The 26,960-nt window shown below is 46.1% G+C and overlaps 1 protein-coding gene across 4 annotated transcripts in view; it reads left to right on the forward strand.

Annotated features, from left to right (window-relative positions):
• Positions 1-26,960, forward strand: part of LOC144505234 (dihydropyrimidinase-related protein 3-like) — a 212,400-nt gene that overhangs the window by 120,825 nt on the left and 64,615 nt on the right. For all 4 annotated transcript variants that reach the window (XM_078231247.1, XM_078231248.1, XM_078231249.1 and 1 more), the window contains exons 5-11: positions 1,451-1,512; positions 2,796-2,876; positions 3,296-3,364; positions 8,892-9,012; positions 9,121-9,277; positions 13,979-14,120; positions 16,457-16,627. In XM_078231247.1, coding sequence (XP_078087373.1) covers positions 1,451-1,512; positions 2,796-2,876; positions 3,296-3,364; positions 8,892-9,012; positions 9,121-9,277; positions 13,979-14,120; positions 16,457-16,627 — 803 coding nt within the window. The remainder of the gene's footprint in view (positions 1-1,450; positions 1,513-2,795; positions 2,877-3,295; positions 3,365-8,891; positions 9,013-9,120; positions 9,278-13,978; positions 14,121-16,456; positions 16,628-26,960) is intronic.

The following is a 26,960-nucleotide window of genomic DNA, read 5'->3' on the forward strand; positions in this document are numbered from 1 at the left end:
GGGCCACTGCCCCCCCCTCCCCCAGTGGGCCACTGCCCCCCCCTCCCCCAGTGGGCCACTGCCCCCCCCTCCCCCAGTGGGCCACTGCCCCCCCCTCCCCCAGTGGGCCACTGCCCCCCCCTCCCCCAGTGGGCCACTGCCCCCCCCTCCCCCAGTGGGCCACTGCCCCCCCCCCCAGTGGGCCCCTGACCCTCCCCCCTCCAATGGACCCCTTCCCCTCCGCAAAGTTCCCCCCCCCCTCTGGTTGCCCCCCTCTGGTTGCCCGCCCTTCCAGATCTCTTAAGCACCACATGAGGTCTCCAAACAACAGCTGTTCCTTCCCCCCTCCAGAATCAATGATTCTACCCCCAGGAATGCCACATTTTCTTCCCCCCTCCAACAGATTGACAACATACCTAACCCCCGCCCCCCTTTCCCCTCCACCTGCCTTATACATTTACCTTCCTAGTTGTGTCCTCTAGCTGGACATCCGCTGAATTATGTGATCAGTTTCTTGAATGCTGATTATTCTAAAAGCTGGCCACAGATGGTAACATTTAAGACCACCATGAATTATTCAGTCGAAAGTGATTTATAAGTAACGCCGTGCATGTAGTGTGTAAATGGAAAGAGGAAATATTACTTATTTATGTAATGTGTTTGGAAAGGAAGCATCTAGAATATTGCTCCACCATACTTCTGCAAAACGTGAGCTCGAAGCTACCTAACAAATTATCCTTTCATTTATTGCATGAAAATTAGATGCATTTTTAAGTCAGTGAAGAAAATGGTTTTAAAAAATATATCGTACTTGTCGGCATATAAGTGGTTCGTTGAAGCCTTGATCCAACTTCTATAAATTTATATACTGAGTATAAAAGTCAGCCACGTAAAAGTGAGCCACCAGCACAAGTGTGCATGGCCACCGTTTTGAAATGTCATCGCAAGATGTTGGTGTGTCTTAAACTCTTCCACATCTTTGTAACACCAGCCCGTGTTACCTCCTTGATCCCTTACACCCAGTTATAAGATACCAGTGAGTAAAGCATGCATATGTTCGATGAGTAATTGTGGCTAAAGTTATTTGAGTATAACGCGTCATGGGTGAAAGGTGAGATGGGAGGTTTGGGGTGGGAGGTGCTGGCTCAACTTAAGCACCGTGATTTACGGTATTACTTGATTTTTAAATAGGAGTAGTTTGTTGGAAACATTTGATTGAAATAAACACTTAATCATTAATCCCTGTGTCACTCCACCATTTGTGAGTAACACAGTTTCAAATGACTTTTAAAATAATCTGCAGAGCTATTTGCTGGTCGGCAGTTCTTCAGCACATTTATTATTCGTCATTCGGAGTGCCATTTAATTCAGGAATGGTTTTTTTCTCTCCTTTTCAAACTAGGTAACGTATTTTATTCTAATCCTGTTTTGCTATATTTTTTGAATTGTGTTTGTGTTTTATTACTGACAGGTGTGAACTCCTTCCTTGTCTACATGGCATATAAAGATGTATATCAGATGTCGAATGCTGAGGTAAAAATGCAATAAAAGTGAAAGCTGTATTCTCTTCTTTGGCTTTAGTTATGCGCACATCTGCCACGGTAGCACGACATTCACATGGTAACTTTTAACAATAAGCGTTTGGTGCTATCCTGGGATTCTAGAATGTTCAAATTGTTTGTAACTGGGATTATCCTGAGGAGGACAGTGTTTTGGAAGCCATTGAGAGATGTACATGTGGGATTTTGATAGCTTCAGCAAGGAAGGATGCTGTAACCCATCTGGGCTAGCTATTATGAAAACGCGCGCGTGCCAAGTTAATTCTGAAGTCCGCAGACTCCCACTAGAAACCTTGTACTGTTGCAGACAAGAAGATGTGACCCACGATGGCTTGGGCACAGCCCATTGTCAGGCCAGCTACATAACTCTGCAAGGCTACCCACGCCTATTTTCAAAGATTATAATACTGTGCCCAAAACAAAGAATGTGCCAAAGCATTGGGAGTTCTGGCATTTCATTTCATTGTGGTGCTTTGTTGAATCCAATGGTTTAATTTCTGAAAGCGTTTTAAAATGCATCAGTTGGCTGAAATGTTAATTCAACACCTGGTTTTAGCTGGGTAATTCTTTTTGTTTCCGTCAGAGCAGATGAAAGCCAGTCTGGGGTGGTAACTGTGTGCAGGAGCATTAAACATTTCTCGCAAATTTGGAGCTTTTGTTCACAATTTGAAATATTTTGGCCAAAACCAACAGCTCACATGTTTCTTTTGCCAAACTCCCCATGCTGTCATGGAAATTGGATGACAGATGCAAGGAAAATTGGGAGGAAGGTCTGACAGAATTCCACAAACGTTGCAAAATGCTGCATTTTCCAAGAGTGGGAACAGCAGCATTTTGAGTGTCTGACCCAGACAAGGCCAATGAAAGACCTCTGGGGACACTGCATGTAGTGGCAAATGCATGATCCATGAAGCCATGGGTATGGCACGAGGAGCATAGACATGGACAGGACTGGCAAAAGACTATTTTGATTTGAATAACCAGTCCCAGAGGATGAAACCGTTGTATTAAACAAGGAAGATTTCAGCAAATGGTAGATGACTAGTTAACCCAAGAGCAAAGGGATGGCTTTTATCTAGGTTTAATTAATATTGTGCCCAGATGCTGATGTGTATCACATAAAATTTGAGGAAGGAAAGACTAGGGAGTGGGGATGTAAGGAAAATGAAACTTGTTGAATTTCCCCATTGGCTGCCAGAATGTCGTGAGCTGAACCTACCGCAAATTCTTCATTGTGTTTTTCCAATTGCTTTGCAGCTTTATGACATCTGTAAGTATGTGGGAGACCTTGGAGGGATAATGCAAGTCCACGCGGAGAATGGGGACATCATTGCCCAGGTCAGTGCATTGAGACTTTGACCGTGATTTGCCGTGCCGAGGAATGTTAATTGGCAGGAGGCAGATTGGCACCCCTCGCGCGAGTGGAATTCACGCCTCGGAGAACCGCCAACCAATCTGATACGGTTTATTTTGGGTGACGTGTGATACGCTTTGCAAAGCCCCTCTTCCTTTGAGGGTTTTCCTCACTTCGTGACTGGCTCTATTGTAGACTAATGGATACAGATTACGATAAATAGTCAATAACTTTATTATATTATGGGACTTAGGAGATGACATAAACTGAAGTGCGAATGGAGCTTGTTTTTACTTTCTTGTCTAGATTCCAGTTTCTAATCCAATCCTGGCCAGTGAAAATCATTCAACAGTATTACCGTATGCATGTGTGGCAGTTTCAACATGGTTTGCATCTTTTACAGGAACAAAGACGTTTGCTGGAGATGGGGATCAACGGTCCAGAGGGACACGTGCTCAGTCGACCAGAGGAGGTAACGAGATGAGCAATTTTTGCCTCTTCGAGCATGGAATGCTCTTGTGGAGTGTTGTCCCTGCTGTAACGTAGAGCAATGCAGCAGCCTGTTTGCACACAGTAGCACTAGGGGAGGGGCAACTGCTCATAGCTGGGGCATTAGGGGTGCTGGGAAGCTGAGTTAAGGTAGTTTTTCAGCCGACTCATAATGAACCGACAGACTGTGCTGCAAACAGCAGTTCGCAGAGAAGCATGGGGAGGAAATAGGAGGGAAATTGAGTTTCCTTTGTTGCTTCTGCTTCACTAGAATTGACCTTTGACCCATTGTTTAGTTCCAGTGGAAGATCCGCCTACTCCGCAATCTGTTTTTTCCCTCAGTAAATGTCAGTGCCATTTGTGGAAATATGTTAACCACTTCAGGCTTGTTTCACTTTATCACCCACCACGAATGAAAGGTTTGACTCTTTAGAGTGAAGTCCTTCAGTTTCTGAGTTTTTGAGGACCATAGAGAATTTATTTCCTTTGGCGAGAGTAGGGTGTCACTTAGCTTTTGTTTCATGAAACCTCGGTGTGACATTTCCTCATCGATGTGGTGGTAGGAGGTTGCCAGTGCCACTCTTAAGCCAGTCAAGAGAGACTCCGAAAGGGTGACGTTGAGCGGTTCACTTTTTGACCCTTTCAGAGGTGCAGAAGAGAACGGTCATTTGGACAATGTCAGGATCCTTGGTTCAGTCATCAGTTCAATTGCTTAACCCTTCCCCCTTTGAATAGAAACACAAAACAGGTTGATCGATTTATGTCAATTCCCTGGGGTCTTTACTGCTGTAATAATAAACATACAAAATTAAAAAATAACAGTAAATCAAAGTTTCAACTCTTCTTTAAAGCTGGTTTGTTACGGCATTTTTAAGGACCCTCACCTTTTTAAAAAATCTTGTTTCCTGACCTGGCAATATGAGCATGACAAATCACAAAAAATAAACTAAATGTGTAAAAAAAATTTTTACGGAAAAGAGAAGAAGGTAAATTATCCACATAAAATGAGATACTTGAATCTTAAAATAAAAAGAATGAGGGGTAAGAGAAAATGGAGGCAACCTAAGATGAAGGGACAGAATTGAGATTTGTAATTTCAGTTAAAGTTAATTTAGTTGTAGTAGTTATCTGTCCCTAATTTTCAGTCTGGTTCTATCATTGAGCAGGGGGAGGTGATGCCCCAGTGGTATTATCGGGAGGCTATTAATCTAGAAACTCAGCTAATGTTCTGGGGACCTGGGTTCGAATCCCGCCATGGCAGATGGTGGAATTAAGAATCTACTGATGACCATTAAGCCATTGTCGATTGTCAGAAAAATCCATCTTGTTCACTAATGTCCTTTAGGGAAGGAAATCTGCCGTCTTTATCTGGTCTGGCCTACACGTGACTCCAGAGCCACAGCAATGTAGTTGACTCTCAACCTCCATTGGGCAACTAGGGATGGGTAATAAGTGCTGGACAGCCAGCGACTCCCATGTCCCACAAGTGAATAGAGAAAAAAAAATTAGCTTCACAATGAGCCGAAAAGAGGCAGATCTCCTTTCATCTGCAGCAGTCTTGGAATCATACACGCCCTACAGTGCAGAAAGAGGCCATTCGGCCCATCGCGCCTGCACTGAACAATCCCACCCAGGCCCTATCCCCCAAACCCCACATATTTACCCTGTCAATCCCCCTGACACTAAGGGACAATTTATCATGGCCGATCCTCCTAACCTCAGGTGGATTTTCCAAATTTTCCAAATGCCGTAGGGAAAGTACAGGCAGAGAATTAAACAGCCCTCCTCCACATCAATAAGATTAGAATGACTTCTGCAGGGCATCACATATAATGCTCCATTTCCAATGATTTTCTCTGTCTGGAGAATTTTAATGCACAAATGCACTCAGTGCAGCACTCCCTCATGCTGCACTAATCAGAGGTGCCGTCTTTCAAATTAGATTTTAAACTGAGGACGCATTTGTCTGTTTGAGTGGATGTAAAAGATTCTGGGATGCTATTTCAAAGATGAACAGGTGAGTTATGCCCGGTATCCTGCCAAGATTTATCCCTCGGTCAACAGTACAAAAAACAGTTTTCTGGTCACTGTTACATTGCTGCTGGTGGGAGCTTGCTGTGCACAAACTGGCTGCTGCGTGTCCTACATTGCAACAGTGACTGCACTTCAAAGGTACATAATTGGCTGTAAAGTGTCTTGAGACGTCCAGGGGTTGGGAAAGGTGCCATACAAATGCAAGTCTTTTATCTTTTTAGTGGTCCTTTGTATTTATCTCCTGTTTTACTTCATTTTCATTGGTGGATTAACCTTGCTTTTGCAGGTGATTTTTCTTTTAAAGAAAGCCTGTGTGCTTCAGATGTTTCATTTGGGACGGCACGGTGGCAGAGTGGTTAGCTTAGCACTGCGCCAGACACTTGGATTCAATTCCAGCCTCTGGTTACAGTTTGTGTGGAGTTTATACTTTCTCCCCGTGTTTGCGTGGGTTTCCTCCCACAGTCCAAAGATGTGCAGGTTAGGTTGATTGGCCATGCTAAATTGATCCTTGGTGTCAGGGGGATTAGCAGGGTAAATATGTGGGGTTACGGGGGTAGGGCCTGGGTGGGATATGGTCGGTACAGACTTGATAGGCCGAATGGCCTCCTTTTATACTGTAGGGATTCTATGGTTCTATGATTTGGTTAAATTCCCAGTTATAAATCTAGTCTGTGATAGGTTAAGTGATCCTTTCAAACGTGGTGCTAAGGATTCCACAGGTGTTGGAGAATCTGCTGGGATGAAGAATTGGATACTGGGTCGTGGTGGGATTAGGCTAGATGAGACTATTCTGTTTCACAGCCTTTGGACACAAATGGCAGAATTCTCTCTCTCTCTCTCTCTCTCTCTCTCTCTCTCTCTCTCTCTCTCTCACCCCGCCGCCCCCCCCCCCCCCCCCCCCGACTTTCCAATCCCCCTGCGGTGGTTTTACCCACTGCAAAGGTGGCTTACCATTGGCTGCTAGTGGGATCTTCTGGTCCCGCTGAAGTCGATGGCGTTGTATGTTTTTCACTTATGTTGCCATTGGGAAACCAGTGACTGGGGTCGAATTTCCTGCTTTTTTTTTTAAGTTACTCAAAACCTGTCCACTTAGAATTAAAATTGGGCCCTTTGCGCCTGGACTCTCACTTTGATAATGGTCAGTGGACATAGTGCCAAGGGCTGCTGTCCAAATACACCTAGTAGTGGCTCAACAGCATGGGGATGGGCTCAGGAGGAAGGGAGGGGAGAATAATAAAGTTGGGATGCTTTGAGAACTGCAGTAGTGTCAGAACCAAATGCATTAGCTATGCGCTATTGGATACAGTGGAGAAAAGTGAACACCCTTGCGTTGAAAATCAGATTAATAAAACAACAGTGCCTGGGGTTTAAAATATAAACACCAATAAAAGCCTCGAATGGATCATCTGTCAGGAATGCTCCACCTGAACCATGGATGATAGCATGCATCATATGATGTGCAAGTAAAACAGTAGCAGTATGTTTTCTCTCAGTGAAGGTTTATGAAGGCACGGTACTTGCCTGTACATTGAACACAAGGGCACCACTCTGCTGCAAACTGTACATGTCTGGTTGGAGTTACTGTCTGGCCCAGTAAGGAAACAACTCTCTCCCACCTTGTATCTGTTCCAATTCACTTCCAGTCGGAACAAAGCTGGATTCTGCAGTCATGAATGCTGCGATGATGTTTCTTAGCTCACGTAGAATCCCTACAGTACAGAAGGAGGCCATTCGGCCCATTAAGTCTGCACTGACTACAATCCCACCCAGGCCCTATTCCCGTAACCCCACATATTTACCCTGCTAATCCCCTGATACTCGGGTCAATTTAGCATGGCCAATCAACCCAACCTAACATCTGGACTGGATAGCTGGGATTAAGCTAACATGTTTAGCAGCCCCATGGTCTGCCCAGTACTGGACACAGGTTAAAATGTCTGGGAAGAGGACGACTACAACACATGCTCTGCCTCGATAACTTAGGGCACTCCCAATATAATCTCACAAATTAGATATCTTCAGCTTTGCCATCAAACCAAGGTAGCATGCGCAGGCATTGGAGTGAGGGTGAAGTATTTATGAATTGAAGGCAGTATGTTGCACAGGCCAATAATTGAAATGAAAGCTTTGTTCCCATCAATTGAGTCAACAATAAGATCCTCGGGATAGCTACGATGTAGATAGATGAACCAAGCTTTGGATGACCTGGCTGCATCAGCTGCAGCTTAATTGGTAGCCCTCTAGCTTCTGAGTTGGAAGATGCTGCACTCAAGGCACTCTCAGGGAGTGGGGGGCGGTTTCCCACCCCATACTGGTGACAAAATGAGGTTCCTCCAGCCATTCTGGGAAACTCCTGTAAATACATATAAATAAATTTAAATGTTTTTAAAGTGCTTCCCTGCCATATGTCCCCCTCCCCAGGCACCCATATCACCCCACCCCCGGAAGGAAAGAATCCCCCCCCCCGCCCCTGCAAAACATGAAGTTATTCAGAGGAGCCCACCGGGGGTGCAAAGGCAAGTATATTCCCTGGGGGTAGATGGACACGCCTGGGCAGTGCTAACCTGGCAGTGCCAGGGGTAGGATCACTGGGGAGCCCCATGGTCGGGGTTTCCCTTTGGTATTGCGGGGGTGGTTGACCTAGTGCTTGTGGGGGGAGGCAGGTCCATGTGGTGGGGGGGTGGTAGGAGTTTATTTCTAATGTAGATTACAGTGTCCTTTAAAGATGGCAACTCTATCAGGCCCCTCCCCGCCACAATGACACAGGAAACCCCACCCTCAGAATCTCTGTGCACAGCATGCCAGAACATCTGGAGAGAAAACGTGGCTGGAAATCTAAACATCGGTTTTCTCTTGACAAATTATCGGAAGTTTCCACTCCATAACTTGAGCGCAAAAAAAGTCAAGGCTGGCGCCACAATGCAGCACCGAGGTAATGCTGCACTGCCAGAGGTGCCTTTATTCAGATGAGACATTAAGCTAAAGTCCCGTCTGCTATCTCGGGTAGATGCAGAAGATCCCGTGGCGCTATCTTGAAGAAGGACAGAGATCCTGTCCAGCATTAATCCCGCAATCAACATCGTAAGATTATCTGGTCATTATCTCATTGTTTGCTGTGTGCAAGTTAGTTCTTGCATTTTCTGTGTTCCAACACTGAGTACGCTTCAAAAGCACTTAATTGGCAGTAAAGTGCTTTAAACTGTTCAGTGTTTGGTATAAATACACCATTTTCTTTACCAGTCCCAAAGTCTCCTTATGCGGTTGTGTCTCAAGTTTTTTCTGATAACTCCCCTGTAAAGTGAAATGTTTGTACTATGCTAAAGCCGATTTGAACAAGTGGGTAACGGTAAATAGAGTGACTTGTCACTGTATGTATATTCCGCAGGATACTCACTCATTCTGACAGGAATTGACAGGCTTTCACAGACTAGCTTTACCGAGAGTTTGGTCTATAACATGTGTTATTTATCATTTAGTTGGAGGCAGAAGCTGTGTTCCGTGCAATCACAATCGCTGGCCAGACCAACTGTCCTCTTTACGTCACAAAAGTAATGAGTAAGACTGCGGCAGACATCATAGCCCAAGCCAAGAAAAAAGGTGGGGTCCAGTGCTCTTTTCCTGCCTGTTTTGCCTGATGAATGTTTGCAGTCACTTGTGGAGGAATTTAAGATTTAACGCCAAACCATTTGTTTTCCTGGTTGCTAGGTAACGTTGTGTTTGGAGAGCCAATCAGTGCCAGTCTTGGCACAGACGGCACGCACTATTGGAGCAAAAATTGGGCCAAGGCTGCAGCTTTCGTGACTTCCCCGCCACTCAGCCCAGATCCCACTACCCCTGATCACCTGATTTCTCTCTTATCAAGGTAAAGCCAAATAGATTGGAACTCAGAAGTGTTTGAATGGCAGTGAACTTGTGGGGAGAGGGGATGAAGGGAAAAGGGTTTTCGAATGTCAATTAATAGTAAAAATATGAATCGAATACACAACTCCTAGTGCTGAAAGCTTTCAGTCTCCATGTGTCTTAGGCTGTTTACTCAGACTCCTACCACTAACTTGACATGTTGGACTGCATTTGGGGGTCAGGACCCCTAAGTAGCGATTAAATGGGGGTCCTGATCTCGCCAGGGGCAGACATCCCACTGTGATTTTGCCCGAATTGGCTGACTGGTAATCGGAGGGTATGTTTATCATCCAATTAAGGATCGAAGCTGGCCCCTCTGAGATGGTGAGCCACTTAGTTGGAAAGGCAGCTCTGAAGGGACTGCAGCCTGACGTTACAGGTAAGGGAAAGTGAAGGCACATCCAACCTGAGATGCCCCCTCAACAGGTTTAACAAATTCAGGTAGGCAGGGAATAGACATCCTGGAGTCCCAACCGCCCCCCGCTCTGTCATTGGTTGATCATCCCCAGGCAGCTACTGTGCCCCTGATACCAGTTTGTTTATTTATTAGTGTCACAAGTAGGCTTACATTAACACAGCAAGTTACTGTGAAAATCCCCTAGTCGCCACACTCTGGAGTTTGGTTGGGTACACTGAGGGCGAATTTAGCATGGCCAATACACCTAACCAGTGCATCTTTTGGACTGTGGGAGGAAACCGGAGCACCCGGAGCAGACATGGGGAGAAGGTGCTGACTCCGCACAGACAGTGACCCAAGCAGGGAATTGAACTCGGGTCCCTGGCGCTGTGAGGCAGCAATGCTAGCCACTGTGCCGCCTACCCATTGGAGAAATATCCTGGTGTCCTCAGTGCCTTTGACTCAACAACATAGCCAAATGTGTCACAAGCCTCCAGTTTAAAGAATGAGACAAGCAGATACTGCAAATTGAAAATAAGGTGATATCAAGCTTGGGTTTTTGGAAACTTCTCAGTTGCTGAGAGAAGGGAGGTGAGGAGTTCAGCTGATGGCAGAGGAGATTACAGGATGGAAAACAGCAATAGGTAAAGTGACACAATTCTTCCTATTGAAGGTGAGGTGCCAAATTTGAATCGGTTTCCGCTGTGGAATCAAGGCTACAGGGACTGGATGAAGATTAGCCTTATTTTTTGTAAGCTTTCCTCGCCCTTTTTCTGCACTGGAACTAAATCTTGCACTCCAAATACAGGACAGGCCAAATCTTCAGAATTAAGTTCTCAAAGGGGCTTGGACCCATAACACATATCACTGCCATTTTGAATAGAAAAGATGCCAATTGATGTCAGAAACTTGAATGGTTTTACAGTGCCCATCCAACTGATTCATTTATTTTTTCTGAACAAGTTGAATGGATTCTCATTACCAAACTTAGAAATCTATTCACCACCCTGCAGCCTTTTAAACTGACATAATTAATGTGGAAAACATGCTGGCTAATTAAATGTCTGCCTCTTCTTTCACAAGTGTTTTAGATTGAGATTATTGCTAAGCAGTGTTCATTTGTGACATTAGCCATCAGTTGCACAGGTCGGGATTTTCCTTTCCCGAACGCCGCGGGTCTGGATATTCCTGCCCGAAGTCAATGGAATTTTTGCTTGCCCACCAAACTTTCTGTCCTCACCCCCGGGATGATTCCCATGGCAGGCGGGATAGGTAAATCACACCCAAAGCTGGAATTTTCCGGCCGTTCCCACCGACGGTGAACCCTTGCTGCGGGATTCACGAAGGTGGGGGGGTCCATACACCGGGAAGTCCCATTGACAATAGCAGGACCAGGAGATCCTGCTGCTGCCCATTGGTGGCACACCTCCTCTGGCGCCATGACACATGCCGCAGGGGGCACGGAAAATCCTGCCCTCTGTAGCTAAGAGTAGGATTTTCCAGTCCCTCCTGTCAGAGGGTCTTCTGGTCCCACCAAATCAACCCTCAGCAGCGGAGTGGGAAATCCACATCAAGTCCCATGCAGCCACATCCATCACAGGGAAGCCCGCCATGGGGGAGGGGGTGGGAGATCCTGGCCTAAAAGTTAGTTTGATTTCAGCTTTATCCTTGCTAACCTTTGGAATAAATTCTCAACCCATGGAGGGGATCTGTCTGCACAGGGTGTTACACTGGGGTGATTGTTCTGAGGCACCACATCAAGAAGTGGTATTACATGACGTCCTTAAAGTTAAAGTTTATTTATTAGCCACAAGTAGGCTTACATTAACACTGCAATGAAGATACTGTAAAAATCCCCTAGTCGCCACACTTTGGCCCATTGGGCAGCCTGTTCGGATACACTGAGGGAGAATTTAGCATGACCAATGCGCCTAACCAACACATCTTTCGGACTGTGGGAGGAAACCGGAGCACCCGGACGAAAGCCACGCTGACACGCGGAGAACGTGCAAACTCCACACAGACAGTGACCTAAGCCGGGAATCCAACCCGGGTCCCTGGTGCTGTGAGGCAGCAGTGCTAAACACTGTGCCACCGTGCTGCCCCTTAGGCCTGACTCGTGAACAGAAGCCATAAGCTTCATACTTGGAGGATACAAGACAACATCATTGCAGGCTGGCACCTCCATGTGATGGGCTGAATGACCGCACAGCTCGAGGAACGGTCTTGCGTGTAGTATCACATTATTGATGACGTTGGCTACAGTGGAGCTGCTGTGTTAAGAAATAAGTCAGTGGCACAGAACAGACTGTCTTCTTCCAATAAACTGACCTCTGAATCATTTTGCCCACAACGGAAATTCAACACTAACTCTGCACTAATCGGCATTCCCTACAGCCAGGCCACAGGATGCTGGGTGTGGGAAATGGGGAGAGTGACACACTGGTATCATAGTTCACTGGGAATATTCTTAAAGCGGCAAAGGCTAAGGGGGGGATTTAGAGTATTAAAATTTAAGTAGTTTTGATAGAGTCAATAGGGAGAGATTGTTTCCACTGGCAGGAGGGTTGGTAACCAGAGGACAGAAGTTGAAGGTAGTTGCTAAGATCCATTGAGGGATGAGAATATTTTGCAGATTGAGTTATATTCTGGGATGCACTGTCTGAAAGAGTGGTGGAAGCATGTTCAGTAGTAGCCTTCAAAAAGGAATTAGATAAATACCTGAAGGGAAACAATTGCAGGACTGGAAAAAGGATAGAGTGAGACTAATTGGACAGTCATTTCAAAATGCTAGCAGAGGGAGAATAGGTCGAATGGCCTCCTGTTCTACAAGTGCCTGGCCCGTCTCATAACGTGGAGACTATATAAATGCAAGCCTTTCTATGTTGAGACATGTGTGTGTGGATAGAAGAGGAGCTTCAATGACAACCACAGGGATTTTTAAATTATAATTCCTATCGTGTGTTCGCACCCTACTCCAATCCAAATCAGCATAACTGAGAGAGAGCTCATCAGTTTGCTACTCTTATTGGACAAATTTACTGCTACTGAAGTATGAAGTATTAACTCAGCCACAGTCTCTCTCTCTCTCTCTCTGTCAAAGTTTAAAGTTTATTTATTAGTGTCACAAGTAAGCTTACGTTAATAGTGCAATGAAGTTACTGTGAAAATCCCCCAGTCGTCCCACTCCGGCGCCTGTTCGGGTACACTGAGGGAGAATTTAGCATGGCCAATGCACCTAACCAGCACGTCTTTCGGACTGTGGGAGGAGACCGGAGCACCCGGAGGAAACCCACGCAGACACAGGGAGAACATGCAGACTTCACACAGACAGTGACCCAAGCTGGGAATCAGACCTGGGCCCTGGCGCTGTGAGGTAGCAGTGCTAACCACTGTGCCCCCCAACATGCGGAGTTAATGAAATATTTTGTGCACAAGCTTTCAGCAGAATTTAGCCACAATTCAGCAGGCGTCACCTTGGCCTCTTTCTCTCTCCTCAGAAGGGTTTGGGGATTATGCCGCACTTAACCCTTTGATGTCATGTGCTCAGCGTTTTAAAGTGAAAAGGACATTGTGGAGGATTTTTATACCTTTCTCTTTGTTCAGTTTTATACTCAAGGTGCTAAATGTCAGCACTGAAGAATGGATCCCTTGCCAGTATAGGTCTCATGTCCTCGCACATTGCTTAAGCCTCTGAGATATGCCTCTGTCTCCCTTCCAGAAAAGCATTCCTAATGATTGGTGTGATTTATTTTAATTTTCCATATCTAGCATCCAGTGGCTTCTTTGGCCTAATGCTAGGAATGATTCAGCTAATTGCATCACGCAGGACCTTTTGAAGTCAAAATAAATGTTTACCTCATCAGTCAGAAATGGATTCAAACCCAGACCCAGCTCCTTCATTGTCCTTTATTTTGTTAAAATAAGTTGTTGTATCATTAGCTGCGGATAGAGCGATATTGGGACAATATTAGTGAAATTGTACATTGTTGCCAATCACAGTTAGCTCTTGTCCTGAGTTAAATGTTCCTGCCTTTACTTCACCTCTGGCATATGTTGGATACTCAACAGGTTTCAAAGTCACTCTTGCTTTGCAACCTGCTAGCAAGGGAAGGGGCGCTGAATGTTAAACATGTTTCTGTCCTACGATATTAGTCTGTGGGAAGGCTGTATATGTATTGACTTATTTTTGTGGATCAACACTGAGATGGAATGTGAATGTAGTCGCTTGGCTCCATTAAGTGACTGTGCCTAATCTTTTTCTAGCGGTGATCTGCAAGTAGCAGGAAGCGCTCACTGCACATTCAGCACAGCACAGAAGGCAATCGGAAAGGATGACTTCACTCAAATTCCTGAGGGGACGAATGGGACAGAGGAGCGCATGTCTATCATCTGGGACAAGGCAGTGGTAAGTGAAATTGTTACACTAACTTTTCTGTGGTGAGACGATTTTGTTGTTGCCTGGTTTCCAGAGAGCTACTGGTTTTCTACCAGTAAGCCGTACTTAAGTATTTACATGCAAAAAAAATGTGCATGTTTTTAATCTATCTCCAGGAATGCATCTGGAATTTGGGTCACATTTCACCGTGTTAGTGGCAGGCTCCTGAACTCATTTAGAGTCAACATGCTTTACAGCTGGAGCTTTACAGCACAGAAAATGGCAATTCTGCCCATCATGCTCTTGATGTGGAGATGCTGGCGTTGGACTGGGGTAAACACAGTAAGAAGTCTCACAACACCAGGTTAAAGTCCAACAGATTTATTTGGTAGCAAAAGCCACTAGCTTTCGGAGTGCTCGCTGCTCCTTCGTCAGGTGAGTGGGAGTTCTGTTCACAAACAGGGCATATAAAGACACAAACTCAATTTACAAAATAATGGTTGGAAATTGCCTACTGGGTTTTGTAAATTGAGTTTGGGTCTTTATATGCCCTGTTTGTGAACAGAACTCCCACTTACCTGACGAAGGAGCAGCGAGCGCTCCGAAAGCTAGTGGCCTTTGCTACCAAATAAACCTGTTGGACTTTAACCTGGTGATGTGAGACTTCTTACTGCATCATGCTCTTGCCAGCTCTTTAAAAGAGCAATCCTATTAGTCCTGCTTTCCCTTTCCCTAAAGCTCTGCATATTATTCCTTTTCCAGTAAGTACATGCCATATTCCATTTTGAAGGTTGAATCTGCTTCTGCCACACTTTCAAGAATTGCATTCCACATTAACATAAGAAATAGGAGCAGGAGTAGGCCATCTGGCCCCTCAAGCCTGCTCCGCCATTCAATAAGATTATGGCTGCTCTTTTTGTGGACTCGGCTCCACTTACCCGCCCGCTCACCATAATCCTTCATTCCTTTACTATCCATCTTTGTCCTAATCAACATTCAATGAGGTAGCCTCAACTGCTTCACTGGGCAGGGAACTCCACAGATTCACAACCCTTTGGGTGAAGAAGTTCCTCATTAAGCAATATCGGCCGGAATTCTCCCCCCAAAAAAATTCTAAATGTGGAATTTTACCGGCACATCCGCCCAAGGCTTGTCAGATCCCGAGGCCAATATGGAATGCCATTCTGCGATGCTCACCCGCCCCAATTCCGATAAAATTCTGGCCTAAGCCTGGAATTCACGGGAAAACTGGAGTAATTCACGCTGGTGTTTTTTCAATGGAAGTTCACACCAGAATCTCCCACACTCTGTGCTACAGAGGCCATCAGCGTGAATATCATTAGAGTTCAGGAGGCAGGGCCTATTTCTGCCCAGTAGGCTGAAACCAGTGGGCACATGCGCAGTGGCCCCGAACTGTCAGCCTCCTGATTGCTGGCCAGCCTGGGACGTGAGCAGTGCTGCCCAACCCCCCCCCCCCCCATTCCAGGCCAGCCTCGATGATCCCCCCCCCCCCTTCCAACCATATACCCCGACCCATCCCCTGGCACTGCCAATTATTTTTTCCCCTCCACCCGCCCGAGTGATCCCAATGCAGATTGGCAGTGGGGTCCTCCCCCCCCCCCCCGCAGATTGGCAGTGGGGTCCTCCCCCCCCCCCCCCCCCCCCCGACTGATCGCCCCCTAGGCCCTGGGGCATTTTGAGTAGAAGGGGATAGTATTTCAACTTGCTGCCCAGATACAAAACTGGCACTGCACATGGACCACCCAATAGAGGAACCTCCGAAGCACATTGCCAGGTTTATATCTGGGAAGTAAGGTGAAACTATACTACAACGTCTCCTGATTTTTAAGTAGTGTGGTTTGGAATGTCTCTCCCTCTTTCTCTCTCCCCCCCCCCCCTCCCCCCATCCTGTCCACTCATTGACATTTCTCATCAACATTGGCTAAGATTTCATTAACCATATATTAAAGCAATGTGCCAATAGGTAAGAGTGGAGCTTTGGTGCACTGGTGAGAGGTATGGGGGTGGTGGAGGACGACAAAAACAAATTAAGCATATTGGAGTAGAAGTAGGCCCCTCAAGCCTGCTCCTCTATTCAATTAGATCAGAGATGATTTGCATTATTTAATATATGAGATTTGCCTTATTTCCTTCCCCCTCCCCACACACCCCGTGCTCCTGTACTTCCACAAGCACACCTTTGGACTAAATGTCTTGGGCTTAAAGTTGTGCAAGTTCAGAAACAGGAATGTCACTTTTCCTCTAAATTGTTTGGCGTGTTCTAAAGGAATATTGCCCTTCCCCCTTCATCCCCGACCCCTCGGAGAGAAGCTGAATGAGGATATCAACTCTTTCTGTCCTGGCAGGCGACTGGTAAAATGGACGAGAACGTGTTTGTGGCCGTAACGAGCACCAATGCTGCCAAAATCTTCAACCTGTACCCACGGAAAGGCAGAGTGGCCGTGGGCTCTGACAGTGACCTGGTCATCTGGGATCCAGATGCGGTGAAGACGGTGACTGCCAAAACCCACCAATCGGTAAGTGTCAAACTTTTTGCCTGGAGTTTTCAGTCCAAGCAAGGTCATTCGGCCCATCTAGTGTCTGCTGCTATTTATGCTCCGCACGAGCCCCTTCCCAGCCCACTTCATCCAATCCCATCAACATAGTCTTTCTGCTGTGGGCCGAGGTAAGATGCTCTTTCGGAGAGTCGGTGCAGTCTCAATGGCCCAGTTGTCCTCCTTATGCACTGTAGGAATTCTATGATTCCATGTTGAATTTATTTGTGACCCGATTATATTGCTGAAACTTTACACAGCTCTCTGTGTGGAAATGGATTCTGGATGATTTTTAGGTAGTGTTATCCCATTAAACTTTTTTTTTGTTTATTTGTTTGTACGATGGGGACTTCACTGGCAAGACCAACATTTCACTATCTATCTGTAGCAGAGTTTAATTTTCTCTAGAAGGTACTGGGGTGGCACAATGGTACAGTGGTTAGCATTGCTGCCTCACAGCCCCAGGGACCCAGGTTTAATTCCGGCCTTGGGTGACTGTCCATTTGGAGTTTGCTCATTCTCCCCGTGTCTGCGTGAGTTTCCTCTGGGTGCTCCAGTTTCCTCCAACAATCCAAAGATGTGCGGGTTAGGTGGATTAGCCATGCTAAATTGCCCTTTCGTATCGGGGGGACTAGCATGGGTAAATGCATTGAGTTATGAGGATAGGGCTAGGATGGGATTGTTGTTGATGCAGACTTGATGGGCTGCATGGCCTCTATCTGCACTGTAGGAATTCTACTATTTGATTCTGTGATACTGAGAAAAATTCTGCCATGTTCTTCATACAAAATGCTTGCAAAAGTACAAACACCGTGCAGGGAAAGTAGGCCATCTACCTGCTTTTTCTAGAAGAAAATAGCTTGATTCCTGCAACTTTTGAGTCGTAGAAGGGTCATAGAATTTTTACAGCACAGAAAAAGGCGCTTCGGCCTATCATGTCTGCACCGGCCATCAAGCACCTATCCATTCTAAGCCCATTTTCCAGCACTTGGTCGTTCGCCCTTTATGCTATGGCATTTCAAGTGCTCATCTGAATGCTTAGAAATCATAGAAATCATAGAAACCCTACAGTACAGAAAGAGGCCATTCGGTCCATCGAGTCTGCACCGACCACAATCCCACCCAGGCCCTACTCCCATATCCCTACATATTTACCTACTAATCCCTCTAATCTATGCACCTCAGGACACTAAGGGCAATTTTTAGCATGGCCAATCAACCTATCCCGCACATCTTTGGACTGTGGGAGGAAACCGGAGCACCCGGAGGAAACCCACGCAGACGCGAGGAGAATGTGCAAACTCCACACAGACAGTGACCCAAGCTGGGAATCGAACCCAGGTTCCTGGAGCTGTGAAGCAGCAGTGCTAACCACTGTTCTACCGTGCCGCCCTCCACTGTGCTACCGTGCCGTTTCTCAAATGTTGTGAGGGTTCCCACTTCTACCATGCTTGCAGGCAGCGAGTTCCAGATTCCCACCACCCTCTGGCAGGATTAAGGAGAATCCTAAGGCATTCTATTCATACGTTAGGAACAAAAGAGTTGTCAGGGAGAAAATCGGACCTCTCAGGGACAAAGGAGGGGAATTATGCTTAGAACCCAAGGGAATAGGGGAGATCCTAAATGAATACTTTGCATCGGTATTCACGAAGGAGAGGGGTGTGTTAACCGGGAGTGTCTCGGAGGGAGGTGTTGACCCGTTAGAGAAAATCTCCATTACAAGAGAGGAAGTGTTAGGTTTTTTAGGGAACATTAAAACTGACAAAGCCCCAGGGCCTGATGGCATCTATCCTCGACTGCTCAGGGAGACGAGAGGTGAAATTGCTGGGCCTCTGACGGAAATCTTTGTCGCTTCTTTGGACACGGGTGAGGTCCCTGAGGATTGGAGGATAGCGAATGTGGTCCCGTTGTTTAAGAAGGGTAGCAGGGATAACCCAGGAAATTATAGGCCGGTGAGCTTGACGTCCGTGGTAGGGAAGTTGTTGGAGAGGATTCTTAGAGACAGGATGTATGTGCATTTAGAACGGAACAATCTCATTAGTGACAGACAGCATGGTTTTGTAAGAGGGAGGTCGTGCCTTACAAATTTGGTGGAGTTTTTTGAGGAAGTGACAAAAACGGTTGATGAAGGAAGGGCCGTGGATGTCGTCTATATGGATTTCAGTAAGGCATTTGACAAAGTCCCACATGGCAGGTTGGTTAAGAAGGTTAAGGCTCATGGGATACAAGGAGAAGTGGCTCGATGGGTGGAGAACTGGCATGGCCATAGGAGACAGAGGGTAGTGGTCGAAGGGTCTTTTTCCGGCTGGAGGTCTGTGACCAGTGGTGTTCCGCAGGGCTCTGTACTAGGACCTCTGCTATTTGTGATATATATAAATGATTTGGAAGAAGGTGTAACTGGTGTAATCAGCAAGTTTGCGGATGACACGAAGATGGCTGGAATTGCGGATAGCGAAGAGCATTGTCGGGCAATACAGCAGGATATAGATAGGCTGGAAAATTGGGCGGAGAGGTGGGAGATGGAATTTAATCTGGATAAATGCGAAGTGATGCATTTTGGAAGAAATAATGTAGGGAGGAGTTATACAATAAATGGCAGAGTCATCAGGAGTATAGAAACACAGAGGGACCTAGGTGTGCAAGTCCACAAATCCTTGAAGGTGGCAACACAGGTGGAGAAGGTGGTGAAGAAGGCATATGGTATGCTTGCCTTTATAGGACGGGGTATAGAGTATAAAAGCTGGAGTCTGATGATGCAGCTGCATAGAACGCTGGTTAGGCCACATTTGGAGTACTGAACAAAGAACAAAGAACAGTACAGCACAGGAAACAGGCCCTTCGGCCCTCCAAGCCTGTGCCGCTCCTTGGTCCAACTAGACCAATCGTTTGTATCCCTCCATTCCCAGGCTGCTCATGTGACTATCCAGGTAAGTCTTAAACGATGTCAGCGTGCCTGCCTCCACCACCCTACTTGGCAGCGCATTCCAGGCCCCCACCACCCTCTGTGTAAAAAACGTCCCTCTGATGTCTGAGTTATACTTCGCCCCTCTCAGCTTGAGCCCGTGACCCCTCGTGATCGTCACCTCCGACCTGGGAAAAAGCGGCGACCAGAACTGCATCCAGTTCTGGTCGCCGCACTACCAGAAGGACGTGGAGGCATTGGAGAGAGTGCAGAGAAGGTTTACCAGGATGTTGCCTGGTATGGAGGGTCTTGGCTATGAGGAGAGATTGGGTAGACTGGGGTTGTTCTCCTTGGAAAGACGGAGAATGAGGGGAGATCTAATAGAGGTATACAAGATTATGAAGGGTATAGATAGGGTGAACAGTGGGAAGCTTTTTCCCAGGTCGGAGGTGACGATCACGAGGGGTCACGGGCTCAAGCTGAGAGGGGCGAAGTATAACTCCGACATCAGAGGGACGTTTTTTACACAGAGGGTGGTGGGGGCCTGGAATGCGCTGCCAAGTAGGGTGGTGGAGGCAGACACGCTGACATCGTTTAAGACTTACCTGGATAGTCACATGAGCAGCCTGGGAATGGAGGGATACAAACGATTGGTCTAGTTGGACCAAGGAGCGGCACAGGCTTGGGGGGCCAAAGGGCCTGTTTCCTGTGCTGTACTGTTCTTTGTTCTTTGTTCTGGTGAAGAAGATTTTCCTCAAATCTCTAAATCTCCTGTTCCTTACCTTAAATCTATGCCCCCTGGTTACTGACACCTCTACTAAGGAGGAAAGTTTCTTCCTATCTATATCTCATAATTTTGTACACCTCAATGAGGTTTCCCATCGGCCTTCTCTGCTCTAAGGAAAACAACCCCAGCCTAACCAGCATCTCCTCATAGCTGAAATGCTCCAGTCCAGGCAACATCCTGAGGAATCGCCTCTGTAGCCTTCCACCCTCTGTTGTGACAGCTTTACCAATTAGGTTTGCCTGCCTCTTTAAACTATCAAGAGAATCATAGAATCCTACAGTGCAGAAGAAGGCCATTCGGCCCATCAAGTCTGCATTGACCACAATCCTACCCAGGCCCTATCCCCATGCATTCACCCTAACTATTCCCTGTGACACTAAGAGGCAATTTAGCATGGCCAATCCACCTAACCCACACATCTTTGGACTGTGGGAAGAAACTAGAGGAAACCCACGCAGACTTGGGGAGAACATGCAAACTCCACACAGACAGTGACCCAAGCCAGGAATCGAACCCGGGTCCCTGGTGCTGTGAGGCAGCAGCGCTAACCACTTAGCCACTGTGCCTCCGTAAGAGAACCTGATCCAGGCCCTATCCCCAAAACCCCATGTATTCACCCCACTAATCCTCCTAACCTACACATCCTGGGCCACCAGGAGACAATTTAGCATGGTCAATCCACCTACCCTGCACATTTTTGGCCTGTAAGAGGAAACCGGAGCACACAGAGGAAACTCACGCAAACACAGGTAGAACATGTGAGTGGAGAGCTCAGTGAATCAATGCGGCACTTATTGAGGTGCTGAATCAATGCAACTGGAAAGCTCCCAAATTGGATCCATGCCTTGAATTCTGAGGTAACCAATTTTTCAGTCGGCAAAGAATTTGAGGCCCAGCCAGGGTTCAACGTGACAGGGTCAACAGTGGGTGGACTGTCCTTTCGGTGAGGCTCTCCGATCATGGCACCAGTCATTTGGACAAGGTGTGACAAGTGTGTTAACTGGACAAGGAAATGCGAATGATAAAAGCAAAATACTGCGGATGCTGGAAACCTGAATTAAAACCAGAAAATGCTGGAAAAACTCAGCCAATCTGGCAGTTTCAACTCTGAAGAAGAGTTATACAGACTCGACGTTAACTCGAGTGGGTTCTCTCTCCACAGATGCTGCCAGACCGGCTGTGTCCTTCCAGCATTTTCAGTTTCTATTTAGGAACACAAAGGCCGAGACTAATAATCCAGGAATTAATTCAAAGCCCATCGTATCCATTTGAGAATTTAAAACTGTTTTATTTAAATAAAACAATTAAGTCTGAAGATCAAATGATGGGATCAGCAATAGTCAATTTAGAGCTGCTAGATTATTGCAACAAAATTGATCATTAATATTCTTTAGAGGAGCGTTGGGTATGTTCACATATCCCCAGCCATGCGGGAGGAGGGAATACCTTTACAACCAATGCCCTTGTCATGGGCAGAATTGATAATGGCAGATCAAACAGCTCAGAATGCCAAATATCCTGGACACTATATACCAGGATTTGCGAGTATGGAGGTAAGGGAGGAGTTTCACAACAGTAAGGCTTGTGCAGGAAGGTTACACTATATGAAGGAAAATTCGCCTGTCTATAACTTAATAAGATGAACTCCTGGTCTAGCTTTAAAGCAGTCAATACCAAAAGGAGCATATTTGTGCTAGAAATATGGTAGGCCAAGGGAAAAACCTAGGCATGAATGAGTGACTACGTGGTAGGCTATGCCTGAATCCACCCAGTAATGACCAGTCATGCAACACATCTTATTGCTTCAGAGGAGGCAACACTTATCCAACTCTCAATGGTACATATTGGATTTGTGGGGATAGAGCGCATGATTGGCTTTCTGTTGGATGGAAGGGATCTTGTTACCTTGGATATGTAATCCTATACATATATAAGACCATAAGACACAGGAGCAGAATTAGGCCACTCGGCCCATCGAGTCTGCTCCACCATTCAATTATGGCTGATACTTTTCTCATCTCCATTCTCCTGCCTTTTTCTCATAACCCCTGATCCCCTTATTAATCAAGAACCTATCTATCTCTGTTTTAAAGACACTCAATGACCTGGCCTCTACAGCCTTCTACGGCAAAGAGTTCCACAGATTCATCACTCTCTGGATGAAGAAATTCCTCTTCGTCTCTGTTTTAAAGGATTATCCCTTTAGCCTGAGGTTGTGGCCTCTGGTTCTAGTTTTTCCTACTAGTGGAAACATCCTCTCTCTGTCCACTCTATCTAGGCCTTGCAGTATCCTGTAAGTTTCAATGAGATCCCCCACTCATCCTTCTCAATTCCAACAAGTACAGACCCAGATTCCTCAACCGTTCCTCATACGACAAGGTCTTCATTCCAGGCGTCATTCTTGTGAACCTCCTCTGAATCATAGAAATCATAGAAACCCTACAGTGCAGAAGGAGGCCATTCGGCCCATCGAGTCTGCACCGACCACAATCCCACCCAGGCCCTACCCCCACATATTTTACCCGCTAATCCCTTTAACCTACGCATCCCAGGACTCTAAGGGGCAATTTTTAACCTGGCCAATCAACCTAACCCGCACATCTTTGGACTGTGGGAGGAAACCGGAGCACCCGGAGAAAACCCACGCAGACACGAGGAGAATGTGCAAACTCCACACAGACAGTGACCCGAGCCGGGAATCGAACCTGGGACCCTGGAGCTGTGAAGCAGCAGTGCTAACCACTGTGCTACCGTGCCGCTCTGGATCCTTTCCAAGGCTAGCACATCTTTCCTTAGATGCAGGGCCCAAAACTGGTCACAATACTCCAAATGGGGTCTGACCAGAGCCTTATACAGCCTCAGAAGTACATCCCTGCTTTTGCATTCTAGCCCTCTCGACATGAGTGCTAACATTGCAATTGCCTTCTTAACTGCAGACTGAACCTGCACGTTAACCTTAAGAGAATCTTGAACAAGGGCTCTCAAGTGTTTCTGTGTTTCTGATTTCCTAAGCATTTCCCCATTTAGAAAATTGTCTGTGCCTCCATTCCTCCTTCCAAAGTGCATAACCTCACACTTTTCCACATTGTATTCCATCTGCCACTTCTTTGCCCACTCTCCTAACCTGTCTAAGTCCTTCTGCAACTCCCCTTTTGGAAATCTAAATAAAATATCATACTCCTAAATTCCCTCACCTGCCAAGACATCATCGAGCTATTACAGAGACAGAATGGTTTTTTGGCATAATGTTTCCCCGATATGGAGTGGCTAAAGTAATGTGAGAAATTCTGATTCTATGCTCCATCTTGGAACAAGTTGCCAATGATATCGCTACCGCCACCGCCCTTACTAAGATCAATAATGAGATGGTAGCCATGCACGCTGTGGTGCTTCAACACAGATTGGCATTGGATTATGTCTTGACAGCAAGGGGTGGGACATGTGCAGTAATTGGATCAGAGTGTTGCAAGTACGTACCAGATAGTTCAGAAAGCATAACTAATCTGGTTGATCACATCAAAAAAGAGGTGGAGAAACTCAAAGACACCGAACCATTCACTCTTGGTGGTTGGCTCTCAGGCTGGCTAGGCTCTTTGGGAACATCAATCCTGCAAGGGATCGTATTATTTTTTTATTGTAGTCTTGGCATTGGTGTAATCATAAACTTAATTAAATATGGCTGTTGCTAAGTCCACAAAGTACAGCATCAGTGATGGCAGTCAGGGCAAAAAAGAAAGGATGCCGGAGGCCAGGTATTTTATCGGGATCTAAGAACATGTATTGGGTTACATCTATTTAGTGGCCTAATCTTGGGCTAGCCAAGGACCAGAAGGGAGGACGAGCAGGGGATACAGAAATCCCTGCTTTTGAGACTATTAAAACAAGTAGATTAGTTTAGAATTGGTACCACCTATTGAGAATAAGTGTGCCTTATGTATATATTAAAGGTATCACAATGTGCCTCACTTATATATCATACAAAGATATTGTATGTACAAGCATACATATAATCATTTTTGAACAAGTATTATAGAGTTAACTGTATTTTTGTATTTTCTTGTGAGCTTTGGCCGTCAGGCAATTTACCCCATAACATGATGGGAAATGAGTTTGATTAGACATACTTTTGGAACAATGAGCATATACCCTATTATCAGGGAAGGCCAAGCAGCTACAGGCAACCATGATTATTATTGAAATAAATAGAAGGATTCAGTTCCTAGCTGTAATGAATAGCTGCACTGATAAAGGGACAGAAAACAGACCAAAGAAGTTGACTCCCTTCTAGTTCTCAGGACTGCAGATGTTATGGGTGACCTTTGAACCTACCAGATTTGCGTAGGAAAGAACTTCTGGGTTCGGTTGACCAATGAATTCATAATTCTGCTGACAGGTAGAATGCTATTGGCCAAAGCAAATAAAGTGTATTAATGTAATTGGACCATCCAGCCTGGGTGACAGGTTGGGCGGGAGGGTCAAATCTTCAGAAATGTATATTTGTTGTGCTCATGTGATGTAACGTCAGAGAGAGGTTAGAATTCTCTAACCATCTCTCTCTCTCAATAAGTGTTGGTCAAATAAAAACGTCTTTAGTAGCATACTATCTTTTGCAAGTGGTTAGAACTGCTGCCCCACAGTGCCAGGGACCCGGGTTCGATTCCCAGCTTGGGTCATTGTCTGTGTGAAGTTTGCACAGTCTCCCTGGGTCTGCGTGGGTTTCCTCTGGGTGCTCCAGTTTCCTCCCACAGTCCAAAAATGTGTGGGTTAGGTTGATTGGCCATGCTAAATTGCTCCTTAGTGTTAGGGGGATGTCCGGGAGACTAGTAGGATAAATATGTGGGGTTACAGGGATAGGGCCTGTGTGGGATTGTTGTCGGTGCAGGCTCGATGGGCCAAATGGCCTCCTTCAGCACTGTAGGTACTGTATGATTCTAAGTCTTTGTGTTAAGCTAAGATTGGCTGAATACAAGATCCCCCAGAGGGAAGCCCCAGGAAAATCCCTTACAAGAAAGAAACCTGCTATCCTGGCCAATGTGGCCCTAGACTTGCAAATAATGTAGTCCTTTCACTCTCCTCTTAAAGGTACCCAACAAGCTGCTTAGTTCAAGAATGACGACCACCTCCCAGGGCAATCAAGGATAGGCAATAAATACCACCTTTGACTGTTACACCCATACCCCGAGGGTTTGTTTAACTCAGTTGGCTGGACAGCTGGTTTGTGAGGTACAGTGACACCAACAGTGCAGGTTCAATTCCCGCACTGGCTGAGGTTATCCTTGAAGGCCGCCTTAATCTTGCCCTTCGCCTGAGGTGTGATGACCCTCAAATCACCACCAATCAGCTCTCCCTTTTCAAAGGAGAAAGCAGCCTATGGTTATGTGGAACAATGGCGACTTGATAGGGTGAATTTTAAAAAAAAGGAAAATAGCCTGCTAGAACTCTGTGCCAAGGTTCACACTTGAGGAATGGTCTAAGGAGGCAGCAGTGGGCAGAATTTTCCCACCCAGCCTACCACAGGAATTGTAGCGGGTGGGACACGGACCATGCAAAGATCGTTGACCTTGGGCGGGAATTCTCTGATTTTGGAGTGAGCGTGGCTGGAAAATCCCACCCAGTGTCTCTGCAGTCAATACCTTGGCAACAAGACAGCAAATTCAGAAAGGAGAGGATGGGGGGAAAAAGCAGAATATTGCACTAAAGATAGAGTTCAGGGGAAAATTTCCCAAACTATAATTGTATACGTCAGTCATGATGTGAATATGGTTCCAGTTGGGAATTTGAGAAAAGTTCTAATTGCCAAAAGCCAACCAAAATATTTTGCTAAGGGTTACTGATGGCCTGCTACCTGCTATCAATTGTTGCTGTAAACAGGAAGAGGATGTTTATACTGCTGTCTGCATGTTTGATCACAAAAGTCTCCACACAGTTTATACATTTACCCTGCCAGAGTTTCGAAGATTCTCTCTTGACATCAAGGTTCATTGTCCAGTTGTAACCTATTACGAAACAGTCATGGAAAGCCTCATTAGAAAGTGGAGTGAGATTAATAGAGGGCATCCTTGTATGTGTACTGTGTATTCAAATCAAGCATTGCCTTTACAGAACTCAGAAGTAGTGTGCTGTGGAGGGAAACTACAATTTTTTTTTGTTCCAGTGTTCTTTTAAATTACCTCTGCTACCAAGTGTCTTGAAGCTCTAACGGCTGTAACCATACTAGAAGCATTGTTTTAGTTCATTCTTCAGGCAGGGAGGCAGTGGATAGGGTGGGTGCAAAGCAGTGACAATTGGTGGAGTGGGGAGAGAAGCAACAGTGGGTTGGTCGGGCAAGGAGATGACAGTGGGCGGGGCAGTTGAGGGCATTTGACAATGGGTGGGGGTGGTAAGACGACGGGTAAAGCGGAGGTTTTCTCCGTTGAGCTGGACCCGGACTAAACACACAGAATCGCGAAAGACAGTATGCTGGTTAAAGATGTTTTTTATTGGCCAACATGTGCTGGGGGAAAGGCAGCCAGATATGCCAACTCCTTTCTGAAGTTTACAATGCAATGGCAAAACGGTTATATATTTTCAACTGTTCATTTCTCCTGCCTTCTTAGTACACATTATTTACCTTGGCCAATTGCATT

Source organism: Mustelus asterias, chromosome 16, assembly GCF_964213995.1.
Source record: "Mustelus asterias chromosome 16, sMusAst1.hap1.1, whole genome shotgun sequence".
In the NCBI taxonomy this organism is placed as follows: Eukaryota; Metazoa; Chordata; class Chondrichthyes; order Carcharhiniformes; family Triakidae; genus Mustelus; species Mustelus asterias.